The sequence below is a fragment of the Haliotis asinina genome, chromosome 11 (assembly GCF_037392515.1).
Source record: "Haliotis asinina isolate JCU_RB_2024 chromosome 11, JCU_Hal_asi_v2, whole genome shotgun sequence".
Classification (NCBI taxonomy): domain Eukaryota; kingdom Metazoa; phylum Mollusca; class Gastropoda; order Lepetellida; family Haliotidae; genus Haliotis; species Haliotis asinina.
The window spans coordinates 15,821,914-15,835,903 of NC_090290.1; the positions used below are offsets into that span (position 1 = coordinate 15,821,914).

General features: G+C 37.2%; 1 protein-coding gene across 1 annotated transcript; it reads right to left on the minus strand.

The window, feature by feature from the left end:
- Nucleotides 1–773: 773 nt before the first annotated feature.
- On the minus strand, nucleotides 774–13,885 carry LOC137256356 (coenzyme Q-binding protein COQ10 homolog B, mitochondrial-like). Its single transcript, XM_067794145.1, has 5 exons — nucleotides 13,795–13,885; nucleotides 9,154–9,312; nucleotides 7,281–7,473; nucleotides 4,772–4,873; nucleotides 774–4,496 (listed from the first exon to the last, which is right to left on the minus strand). The coding sequence occupies exons 1-5, from the start codon at nucleotides 13,875–13,877 to the stop codon at nucleotides 4,332–4,334; spliced, it is 702 nt and encodes a 233-aa protein (XP_067650246.1). The 5' UTR covers nucleotides 13,878–13,885; the 3' UTR covers nucleotides 774–4,331.
- Between the last annotated feature and the right edge of the window lie 105 nt (nucleotides 13,886–13,990).

Below are 13,990 nucleotides of genomic sequence, written 5' to 3' on the forward strand. Positions count from 1 at the left end.
AATGCTTCAGTGTGTGAAGGCCATTTCTGGTGTCTCCCTCTGGAATATTGCTAAAAGTCGGGGTGGCTGAGCAAGTTTGGCACCTGACTTTGGCGATTGTTGGCGATTGGGTGCCTGTCTCTGAGGGTGTGGGTGTGAATTATGGATGAGACTCGACCCCCATAAGGTGCAAGAATCTGTAAAGCTGCACAAGTTACCTCCCTGTCAGAAGTTTGTTAACAGCAGAAATTGTTACCGATTGTTGCCTGAAAAAGTGTAATTAAATACAGAACATGTTACATTTAACCTCTTTCTAAATATGATTGTGTATTCATAGTGCAGATTTACTGAAATGTTAGCCAAAGCAATATATAAGATGGGTTGAAAGACAATGTGAACAGTAACTGTCATCACAAGTCCAGGGGAGATAACTCATTTGTTCAGTTCAGGTATACCATTTTCTAATTGAAATGAAATAGTCAACCACCATGATGTAAGTGACTGATTATATGTCATTAAGATGTTGCACTGCTGGGTTGAAGGCCACACTAACAGGAAGGGGATTTATTTTTGTGATCTATTGATATCACATCACAACTTGCCATGTTGAAGAAAAGTCCAAAACAATGCGAACTAGATGCTTTACCAAATGGTGAAAGTGATGAACAAGGTATGGTACTAAGAAACCAACAACCATGATCAAAGGAATGAGGGATTCAAACTCAGGTCAGTTTCAGAGATGTGCGAACAGCAGATGCTATCCATATTTAAAACAAACATCACAGGATTGTGTGCAACTGTTTTTATAATGTTTTAATGATGAAATTTGCAAATGAACTCAAAGTTGGCGACAAATGAAACTTTTTCAACTGGATCGTAAGTCTTAAGTCATTGTTACTAAATAGGAGGAAAGACAGTCATAGCACTACAATAGCTTTGGGAGTCCTGGTGGAAACAACCCACTGCCTGACGGCCCAGTCCAGTGTATTTTACTCTGTTGGACAAGAAAAGTTGTATATCACATTTGTGGGAAAATATCAGGGCAAGTGATTGTACATGAACCACTATACCAGAGTACACTTTCAATTTTTTATTTATTTCTATGGATGGAGTCATTCAATGACTTCACAGTCAAAAATGAAAAGCCTCTTCATCAGAAATTTTTAATCCCCCACATGAATCGAATCCTGAATCACAATTCACTTGGATTCAACACAGCAGATTTTCTGGGATTTCATAGTTTACATAAAGAACTTCAAATAAAATTCATATCTCGTCACTTAAACTTCAAAGCTGATATACCACACCAACACAGACATCCTCTCCTCTCCAGAATTTGTCCAAGCATGGACAAAATAAATTACATTTAAACATATCTGCTAGGTATATTGACAATCAACTTGCAAGTGTGTTGACATAAAGTAGATTTGAATTTTGAGTGACGGATTAATCTGTTAAAATAAAACAAAATTCCGGTAATACACGTAATGAAATATCTTACAATGAGAGACTAAGGTGATATTGTTTCCCAAACAACTATTTTCAACCACTGGTCTTCCATATCAAGATGGGTATGATGCTGGAATATTGCTCATTGGTGTAAAACAATATTCATTCACTCAGCTTAAAAGTGAACATTTTCATCAGTATAAATATAAAACTTTGACTGAACCATTTATGTACCTTTGACAACATACCATCAGTCAAAATGATCAACAACAGAAACAATCTTCAACACTCGGTGACGATAAGAAAAAGATGCAGTGAACACCACAAAAATATCTTAATTATTCAACAAGATATTTAATAAAACAAGGAGGTTGTCACCAGCCTCTTAACAGTCATATCACAGCCATAAAATTTGACTCTTCACCGTATCTATCAAGAATCATTCAGAAAGTCAACTGCATCAGTGACCATTTTGTGGTCTCTAAATGAACAACCTGTCGTCAACGGAAACAAAGTCACTCGAACAAAGGGAAATAACTCTATCCAGACCTTGTATTTTTGTAAGCTTCAGGTTTAAAAAGTTGTTCAACCGATTCTTTTCTCCAGGATGACTGTTGATATATATAAAACAGGTTGACACTGGTGTTTTCATTAAAGTTTGTACTGTCAATATCAACTTTATAGTTTCAATTTCAAACATGCTGTTTTTCATGACAAATTTTCTTGATGATGGAATCTGCACTTTATACAAACAATTTGGTTTTTAGTTGCAAAGAAAATTCAGAACATTTTTTAAACATTTAAAGTAAAAAGATCAACACACAAAGGTCAGACAGGTCTGAGCTAGCTCAACTATTTGATGGACATACCCAGGAATCATCAGTAACTATGGCAACAGGACAGTACATAAATATATTTGTATATATACACAAACACCTGTTAATTATCAAATAAATTTTCAAAATACTGTTCAGTCTTTCTGAACATACAGTATGATTTATTTTAGTTACATTAAGTTCGTCCAAATGCTTAATATATTCCACAAACACAACATGAGGTGATTGATTCTGTCACAACACAAGATGGACTGAATATCTGTCACATCCTGAAGTCCAGATTTTGTTATCAATATGTCTCCTCAACACATATTTATTTGTCCCCACAAAACCTAAACATCACATATAGAACAAATATTTCTTCAAACATTATAAATAAGAACATGTGTTTTCCAAAACCAACAGACCACTTAATTGTTCCTACTCTTTTTCTTTTGACCATACAAGTATGTAGACGGAAACATACATGAGTCTTGTAAACTGAACGTTCCTACATTCATCATTACCCTTCAGTACCAAATTTCAAGTCATGAAAATCATGAAATCATGGAAAACCAGCTACTGACTTCAAACTGACTTCATAGTAAACTGTTTCCTAGTAAACTGTCTCCTAGTAAACTGTTTCCTAGTAAACTGTTTCCTAGTAAACTGTCTCCTAGGTGTATCATGTCACACAAATAAAAAACAAAATACAAGTGGGGAAAGCAAATCCTGGGGAACACGCATCACATAAGCAATGAACTTAATAAATATTCCTCTTTTAAACATACACAAAGAAATTAGTTAAGCACCCCTTGAAATACATCATGACTGAAAGACCCTGATTGTATCCCTTTGGAGCATACCTGGGACATGGTCATTGTGTGGAACAAACAGATCCTCCTGTGCAGAACCTGGCCCAATTTTGACTGCTTGGCCATGAATGGCATAAACTATCCCTTCAGAGGATCAGGAGGCTGACAAGGTATGAGGAGGAGAGTGCTGGCTATGATACAGTCACATGGGGGTTTGACTCCGTATTACCTTGAGTCGTGTAACACACTAACGCAAAATGACACTTTGAATGTACACATTCACCAATAAATTCAACATTAAACATTCAAGGGTCATACTTGTACAGGAATGGTTTTGTATGAAAATGGGCGTTTTTTCAAAACTGACCCATTAATCATCATAAAATCAAGAAGGATCTCAATAAATATTTCATGAGTCAAAGAATCATACAGGTCAGAAAAACACATTTATCTATCGTGGTCACCACAAAACATTTTATGTGTGTGTTCAAAACCTATCATTGCAAAATGGTCAGTTGCAGAGGTCAGAAACTAGTCATATGTCTCATGAAGGACACGACATGAAGCAAGAGATACTATTTTCCTGAATAATCAAATTGTTATAAGCATCAAGTTCATAGGATTCTTAAAGTTAAAAGTGAAGACTGAAGCAGGACAATAACCAAATATACCACTAAAAAAATTCAAGAACACCTAATTTTTAAGATGACCATAGTTAAGTGTGTCATAGAGTATGCATATGACTGTACCATCTTAAAATCTTTCTTCCAGACCGTCTACTGAATACATTGTTGGACACTAGAATTACCTGGTCATCTTGCTCGTTCAGAGGTATTTTACAACAGTTGTACGTGCAATAAGCGTCAAATTAAGTAATAAAGCCTTTGACTCTCTAACTGCTATCAGTGAAACTCAAACTAACTCAAAGACATATCTATCACAACATGAAATGTCTCTTCATCTCTTGATCTGAAATTTTGAAAGTTTTTGTCCGAACTTTCTGTCAATCTTGAGGTTCCCAGAAGACCTTGATAGTAAAAGTACAAACCTTCATTTAGTTAGGAACTGTGTTTGATACCTGGCAAAAATGAATATAAAATCTGTCATCATTGGAGATGCTCTTGTTGGACCGAGTGACCTCATCCTGGGTTGTCCTGTGTAAGATGAGCAGAGTCAAGCATGTTTGAGTCCTCTACTGTTGTCAGGGCTGTATCAACAGTTAGATGACTTGCTCAAATATGCAGTATTTACAATTCCCTAAAATAAGCCAACATCATGAGTTGTATAGCATTATTTTAGGCTTCTGTGTTTTGATTGATTCAGGTCCATAGATTTTTTTGGCCCGTTTGAGAAATGCATTCACCATCGTCTTCACTACCTCGTCGAAAAATAACGTTGACAACTGTGAGTGAAGGCGGGACCGAAATTCAAACGATACCTGCAAAACAAAGAGGTTAAATAGTTTGACCTGTGTCTGATATGACGCATCCTAACGCATCCTAACCATACCTTGGATAGTTCTAAGATAATGTACCTCACCTTCAAAACTAAATGGTGACAAGTAATAATGTCTTTTGAGAAATTATGGGTCTGTTGTGTATTCAACTTTACAATCTTTCATCATATTGCTCACAAATGCTGCCCCAAGATGCACTATACTCGCGTCTGCCTTTGCCTCTCGACAACCATGAAGATATTGATCATGAGACGTACTGAAAAGTCCAGGGTGCAGGTCTGGGGGTTGCCTGGTAAACCAGGACTGAACTTCCAGGTTGTCAAGAGCAAGTTGAAGAGCCGGCCCTCAGTACACTCAGACTGAAACAGGGAGCAAGGTCATGTTGAAGACTATCATCTTTGAGGATACAGAAGGGATAGAACTTTGCTTGTCGTTGTCACTGTATAAAGTAATCTTAGGTGATCGTAACTCTGATTGTCTGAACACAGAAATACAACAATTGTACCATGAAGATTGGTTGTACAACAGCACCCAGCCCACCAACCTCTAACTCTTTCACCAATGTTAAACGTAACCAAAGGACTGATATCTATGATCTGACGATAACTGTTCCTCCATTGCATGTATCAACGTTCATAACGTCAATCAGTAGATTGTCTGGTCTTGAGTCATTTAATTTGTCTACAGACTATTGGACAAGTCAATTATTTGAAAGTCACATGCAACATAAAACATAACTTTGCAGATTCTGATACCTTTCGGTATGCACTTACAAAAGATAAACTCGAAAAAAAGCCTGCAAAATCGGAGTTCAAACAATTCACTAATTTTTCCCCAGCACTGGGGGAAAAGTGGTTTCTACAGCTATGCTGCACTGAGCTCATAACGCATGCACAGTGAATTGGTTCACGGAGCTTGAAACAGTATGCCTGCCCGGAGTATGATTTCTTGAGTAGTAAGTCTAATCTTGAAGTAAATAATCTGCTTGTGACATTAAAAAACAAGAGTCATCAGAAGATCACATATCCTCCCGGCCCCCACATGTTTGAAAGGACAAATAATCTGAGAGTTACTCATTGTTTTTTTAGACTAAGTTTGAATTGTTTCCATAGAATTCATGAAAATTATAAATGCCATATATCTGTCAACAGCAAAGTCACAATTTCAAGATCTGTCTCATATATCTGCCAAGATCTGTTGAAAGATATGAAATGGTTTTTGAGTTATGCTCTGGAAACGAAGCCCACCCCTCCATTTTAAGACTAAGTCCGAAATGTTTCCATGGAAACCAAGAAAATAATACATCACAGAAACCTTTAAAAAGCAAAAGGCACCACTTTGGGGTCTGCCACACATATCTAGAACGGTTTTACTAAGAGATATTAAGAAGTTTTTGAGTTCTGCTCTGGAAATGAAACACACCTCTCACTTTTCAAACTAAGTCTGAAACGTTTCCATGGAAACCAAGAAATAATAAATCACAAGATCCTGTACATAGTAAAAGGCACCACTATAGGTTCTGATTGATATATCTACCAAGTTTTGCATAAAAATATTGAACGGCTTTTGAGTTCTGCTCTGGAAACAAAGCCCATACCTCCATTTCGAGACAATGTCCAAAACGTTTCCACGGAGACCAAGAAAATAATAAATCACAAAATCCTGTACATAGCAAAAGGCACCACTTCAGCTTCTGACTGATATATCTACCAAGTTTTGCAGAAAAATATTGAACGGCTTTTGAGTTCTGCTCAGGAAATGAAACACACCTCTCACTTTTGAGACTATATATGTCCGAAACGTTTCCATGGAAATCGAGAAAATAAGAAATCACAAAATCCTGTACATAGCGAAAGGCACCACTTCAGCTTCTGACTGATATATCTACCAAGCTTTGCAGAAAAATATTGAACGGTTTTTGAGTTCTGCTCAGGAAACGAAACCCACCCCACCATAAAACTAACACCAAAATATTCCATGGGAAAAAAAAACAATCAAACAATAAAAAAAAACCAAAATGCCAAAAATCTGTAAATAGCAAAAGGCACAACCATAGGCTGAGATTACTATATCTATCAAGTTTGGTCTAAAAATATTGAACTGTTTCTGAGTTATGCTCCGGAAACCAAATGATTACGGATGGACGGACAGACGAGTCGTCGACTATATCCACCCCGCTTTACATGCCTGGGGGATAAAAAGAAAAAAGAAGAAAAACCCATGTTGATTGTGATAAGCAGAGAAAACTCAATGTCTGGTTTATTGACACCTACATGTCTGCCTGCCTGTCTGCCTGCCTGCCTGCTAATGTCAATATGCAAAGCACAACTTCAATCACTGACCAGATGTAATTTGAATTTTACACCTATCACGCTTAGAAGCCATAAACAACGAGCTGGCTAAGTGCATCAGCAAATGAACCACTGGCCAATGAAAAGGCTTTATTACACTTGAGAGCATATGCACCAACTCTGACTGGGTTCGGTATCATGGCTGCCTCATTTCAAGGGAGGTAAACCCAAGTACAAAATATTGAACTTTTGATTTGCGATTATACGCCTTTAATATTGTTTATTTGGTTTCTTTTAATCAGAAATGCATTTCATATATCATGAATAAGTGATATCTCTGTCATAATTATTATTGCTTGTTTTGCATGTGACCTTTAAAGACCACCAGTCATACAGATATAATACCGCTGAGTGTGGCAAACCATATAAACCAATGAGTATACAATGATTCAGCACAAGCTTACATAAAACTCACCCTGACCAGATTGGGTTTAGCGAGAGTCACAGAAGAAGTATACTTCTCAAGCAATGGAGGAAAGCCAATTTCTAGTTTTGCCCGACAGTGACCAGGTCGTGTATGAGTGACAGATGACCCCACACACCAGGGCACAAACTCCTTGTAGTGTTCAACGCCAGCAACCACAGTGTACATCTGCTCCATGGAGTAGCTGAAAAGAAAATGTCACACAAGTTAAAAAATCCACAGGTTTTCGGTAGGGCTAACTTTGGGTAAGGGACTGTGGATCTAAATAGTCAAAATATGGTCAGTACATCGAAAAATATGAAAAAAATGCATTACAGAAGATTTCTCATCAGTTTCATTTGCATTGATGTTACAGACATATTGGGCTAGTTTGATATTGTTTTTGAAAACATAAATGCGAAATCTGCCCTGTGTGCCGGTGTGCTGAAGTAATGACTATGTATAGGAGTAAACACGCCTTCGAGGTTTTCCCTCCCCCCTCCGCTTTTACATTGTCTACCAAAACAAAGGAGAAGTGTTTTCTCTAACATATATACCGTCAATGATGGGTAATTACAATGTAGATGATCATTTAATGAAGCTACATAACAGTAACAAAGTATGCATGAAATCAATTTGATGACAGTAACTATAAGTAGATAACTTAACCCTACCCCCTTTGTCGGCCTGGTGGCCATGCGGTAGATCATCTACCAATGAATCTGAAATTTGCGGTTCCAATCCCGCTATGGAAAACATTTGTATTGTGAGTTTAATCTTGAACGATATTTTTCAATTGATTTCAGACACTTGTGTATCATTTGAATGTTGATGTTCACATAAAGTTAGGAAAAGTAAAACCTGGAAAGAGGTCTTTCTAGTGAAAGGTAAAACCTGTCCCTCCAAAACAAAAACCTCAAATGTGGTTATTCTGGGAAAACAAGAGATGACCTAATATGTAGTGAGAAGCACACTTTAGGTTTACGTTAAAGGGAGAAACACCTATAGTTTTTCATTTCTACCATCGACTAATTGCTATCGGAGACTCAACATTTGCAAACCATCGATAGTTGATGCATTGTTACAGCCCTGTCCATAATTTACCAGTCCCTGATGTAATCATAAACAGGCAGCCTAGATTTATCTGGACTAATTTGGGGTTTGTTATTGAACAAACAGTCATTTTCCAGCTTCATGATCATGATCATAGCTTGTTCATAAACAAATCTGGATCAGACAATCCAGTGACTGAACACGATATCATGACAGTCTATGAAGCCAGACCCCCTAACTTATCTTGTACTCTCCAATCTCAACTGGACACAAGAGCTTATAGAGGTCCTGAGTTTCTATTATACCATCTACCAAGCAAAAAAAGCATTAAGAAGAATGTTTTTTAATCATTGTACAAATATTCTCTTTTTTCTTAAGTTAGGTATCAGATTTCATACTCCCACAAAGGCATGGCTAATGTTTCAGATCATCTGTGGATAAGGTGAATCAAACCATACCTCTAATGAATAGCTATTAACTATTCATGAACACCTGAAAAGACCTTCACTGAGCAATGTATTAACTTAAACTAGGGTGTTATATATCAAAACAAGACATACAAAATGTTTTTTTTAGGTTAATCTTTAGGAGCATGATATATATATTGCTATACTAGCCAAAAATAGATAGGGATATATGTAAATATTGAAATTATTAATAATGATATATTCACTTATTGACACAGTGATGAAACATCAATCATAAAAATACCAATATCCCTAACTTACTTTGTCCAGTATATTATAATATTATACACAATATAATTCCTTCTGCATGGAATCATCCATGACACAGATATGCTGGTCAATCTGGACACTTGTACACTTCTTACCCCAATATTCTCCGTTCTGAATAATCTTTTCTTTTGTTCGACGGAGACAGCATGCCGCCAACTTTGGGTAATGAAAAGAGATGTCGCCTCTGGATGTCTGACAGCATGAGGTCTCCACATGATCTGGGTGGTTGTGCCAGCAAAGCTCCACACAAGCACCTGCAGAAAAATAGCACCGAAGCACAATTAGTAGTGTACTAACATTTGCATGGCACAAATATCCAGATCACCTGCTTGTAGGCGCTGTGTTTTTCTCCTCAATCATTGGATGTCAATCTCATCACATTATCAATTTCAACTCCCTGAGGATCATACACATTTTGCTGCTACAAGGTGCAGTGAGTTAATGTGGCTTCCCTATCATTATGAGGTGCCCATTCACAGCTGGGTGGACTGGAACACACAGTACTTAGTCCAAGTTTACTGCACGATGCTGTACCCGCAAATTGGTGTTTGCAAATTACATGCAAATTGCATGTATCCATATGGCCACTATCTGATCATTAACAAACAGATTATGGGTTCACAGGGTTGTGTACTGTACACTAGGGGTTGTGACAACACTGAAAGAGTATACACACAAAGTTGACTCCGCTCACAGATGGTCTTGATCCTAGCACCTCAAGTTCGCTGTATCTCCAACCTGAGGCGTTAGACAGTTCACCCACAAATACTAACAAATTATTCACAATAATGGCAGGACAAGGATCTGCATATTTCTGCATACCAATATTTACTGCAGCCTCAGGTGAAATATTAGGAAGGGTGCTGGTGAAGTCATTATATTCCCACAAAGATTACTTGTCGTATCTTCCTGCGAACGTCTGTTCTAATATGGACCTTTCATGATGTGAGTGTTCATGATTCATGATTGGTTGCAATCATATTTAGTTGTGCAGTCAGCAACGTTGTTTGAAAAGTGATCAATCATGAGCCCTTGGTAATTTCTGTAAGCTTTGTAAAACCTGAGTGAGTTTAGTTTCACACCATTTTTAGCAATATTCCAGCAATATCACGACAGGGGACACCAGAAAATGGGCTTCACTCATTGTATCCATATGGGGAATTGAACTTGGGTCTTTAGCATGACGAGCAGATGCTCTAGCCACTAGGCTACCCCATCGCCCCTCGTAAAACATAGAACCTCTTCACTAGCACAATGGGAAAATGTGTTGTCTAAACAGAACTCAGTCATGTAAGGGTGGATCAATGGCCTCTCCATCGCCCTCGTTAACAATGTAAAAGCTAGGTAGTAGTAGTTCAGTTATTACCTCCAGCAGAGGAGGGATATTTGAGGCGTCACATTTGCTTATATCTGTCCTGACTAATTTTCCACTTGCCCTGATTTTTATGACATAATCATGATGATATAATTATGAAGGACATATCAATATGGTCTTAGAAGTTAATGTTTAGTGGACATTTATTGAGAAGTAATAAATAGCAAAGAAAGGTAACTCAACTTTATTATCACTGTGAAATTTAACAGCTACATTTTGAGTAGACATGAAATTTAACTCAACTTCATTATCTTGATTTGTTTGATTGGCATTACTAGAAGCTGGTAAGTGATAAGAGGGTAAGATTCTTTACGGATAACAACTTTATTGCATATGATGCATCATATGCAATAAAGAAGTTGTTATCCATAAAGAATCTTACCCTCTTAACTTCATTATCATTGTCAAATTTATTAGCTACACTTTAGAAGATATGAAATGAAATCCAATTTTTTGCATTTTGAAACCATCAGCAGACATTATCTAGCAGCCCATGGGCAAGTAAGATACCATTATTTCTAGAGTTGTGATGATACGCCCATGCCATGATATGATACGTATCACGATACTGGTAGTCCGATAAATACGATACAATACGTATCACGATATTTTGTCCTTGTATACATAAAATAAAAGTACTGGAAATAATGTGATGTTATGTTATCATTTCAGGGAAGGTATTCTTCTCCCAAGAAAAATAAAACACGTCATCATGAAAGACATTAAGTTAGAAAATGTTTAGCATGTTTCAGTAAAGTTGTGTTTTCCCCAAAAAATGGAACAGCAGGGATCAACATTGGCACAACTGGCTTTTTTTGCACACATAACAAAATAAATTTGTGAAAATTATCTCAGTCGGAGCATGTCCATGGCAATATTTTACACGAAAATCTAAATAGAAGGGGAAACAGTGTTTTCGTAGACTGCTAAGTATGTAAGTATCGTGTTGAATCGATCCACGACAATCGTATCAATGTATCGTATTGTGCAGCTCTTGAATCGCGATAACTTGCGTATTGATAAATCATCACAACTCTAATTATTTCATTGCCTGAAATGAAGTGACTTGTCCTGGGCATTGGGCAATGGAATGATCTATCACTGTTTCTAATATATCAGGTCTAAATACACCTGATTACTGTCATTACCATAAATCATGACTACTATTTGTCCAGGCTACTATTCGAACAGTTATCACCGTGTACCAGTTATCGCCAACACCTGGCTGTAGCGATTGCGCACACAGTTTTACTTGTACTTCTGCATCATTTCACACATTGACACATCCCCAAAACGACAGGTTACACGAGTTTGTTTACTATGTGAATATTTAACGGTGTAAACGTTACAAATACGAATCCCTCGGAAGATGAGACCCAAAAACGTTGGGGTATGTCACGTGACCATTTGCGTGTTGACATGAAATTTCATAAACGATAAGAATTGAATGAAAATCATCCAGGTTGTATTGTGAATCTATGACTTGACAATTCAGGCCATAAAAAGTGTAGATTTTACTTTGTCTGAACACACCCATAATGCAAACATTCAATCATCTCTGTTTTATGGACTCGACAGATATCATGCACACAATACTGACAAAATATATCTGTCAATTTTCACCTTTATCCTTTCGTTTTTCCCCGAGAAAACAAACACTGCGAAACTGCTACTCGAAATGTTAACTTTCATAAGTTCAACTCCGCCGTGACATCTCCATATTCCCATCAGCTTATATCAGCATTCGTCAACATTCACAGTGAGAGCGAGTTTTACTGTTATAAAATTCTTCATTTCAAAACGAATTCCAATTATGAAATTTCTTGAGTATGTCATGGTTTGAAACACAATAGTTTTATTACCAGGTTTATGTCAAATTAGCTGAATAAAATAAAAAATTCGGAAATGGCGATAATTGGTCTTGTTAGTAGTTGGAAAAGTGCAATATACACCATCGCGGTTCCTCTTGACCGTGTTTCAGGAGAAACACGATCGGCAACAAGCAGAAAGCATCTATTAATAGTTGATCTATCATCAAGACAAATTTCATTCATTCTGTTAAGAAATAATGGAGCAAATAGTTAAAAAACGCTTAAAAATGACGATAATTGGTGACTAGCCAGTATCTTTCATTTTACTCTTATGCTACTTCCTGTGAAGAATTCTTTTGCTATCCTTTATTGTTGTCAAACACCATGGGAACAAAAAACTGAATGAAATTGTAACTGACAGGGACTGTGCACATATTGGCGATAACTGCTTCATGGGGATAACAGTTTGATAGCCAGTAACGTCTTTTTCCTTATTATCTACATTTTGGCCACAGCGATTGAGAATGTTTGACGCATATATCCTGCAAGATTACAGAATACCAGATACCTTCTGCCATCTTTTAAAGCAAGCAAGTACACATTTGGTTAGGGTTAGAGTTTCGTTTAGGAATCGGGTAAGGTTTAGGATTTGCATTTGGTGATGTCATACAAGGTATCCAGTATCCTGTAACTGTATACCAGAGTTCACAAATAGTGTCTGACCCTCTGACAAATCTGGCAGATTTGCCAATGGTCAGACAGAAGTCCTCAACCTGCTGGCCCCAGTGTCTGACTGAATATATTACAATGACTTTGTCTGAAGTTGTTATTTCTGGCATGTGACACGTGTTCACCGTTTATAAATTTATGCTTATAATGTTTGTCGTTATATAATGTTAATAATTTCAATGCCAGTTATGAGAAATGTTAAATCTGAAATGTGTCTTTAACTTTATTCAGTGGGTCTTATGAATTTTCAGTTGGTCAGACAGACATCTGAAACTTACAGGTACAAGTGTCCTGTTACTTTGAAACACCATTCGTAAACACTGCTGTACCAAAGATAAATTTGCCTCATTTTAACTTCTGCGTTACTTAACAAAGATGACAACGTATTTATTGTTCTTGCTTTCCATGGCGACAGTCACACTGACCTACGGTACACACAGTATTGCCGAAGCTATCTACATGTTGATTATGAAAGATTCCTCAGTGCCTGCTTACGAAATCACGAGGAAAATACGTTAGGAATAAATTCGCTGTTGCAGACAGCAGTCTGAGCAGGTCCTGGTGATCATCGGTGATTTCTAAGCACCTACTCCTATTGTAACAAAACTTGATAGTTGTTTTTTTTCACAAAATAATACGATAGCAGTAAGATGGGTGACCGAATTTTCCTTTTGACGTTAGCGCAATATATTGGTCAACGACCTTGCCCGTGTCGATTTCTCGGAGTGTGTCAGAGTGTTTATACCTGACGAGTCCACAATCAAAACAATCTATCAACTGAAAAACACTTTTCATACTAAAAACTATCTCTTCCCACAAACCTGGCTATCTCCTGCCTCTGGCTGAACCGTATACATCTCAAAGCTTTGACACCTTGTCGGCCAAACGTCCTCACACTCGCCATGGCTTCCCTGTTCTAAAAATAGCCACAGGTCACCAGTATATTCGAAAATACGTCATGGAATATCCTCCTGGAAACAGTCATTTTTCTTGGCAAATTTAAAACTGAGAATGATA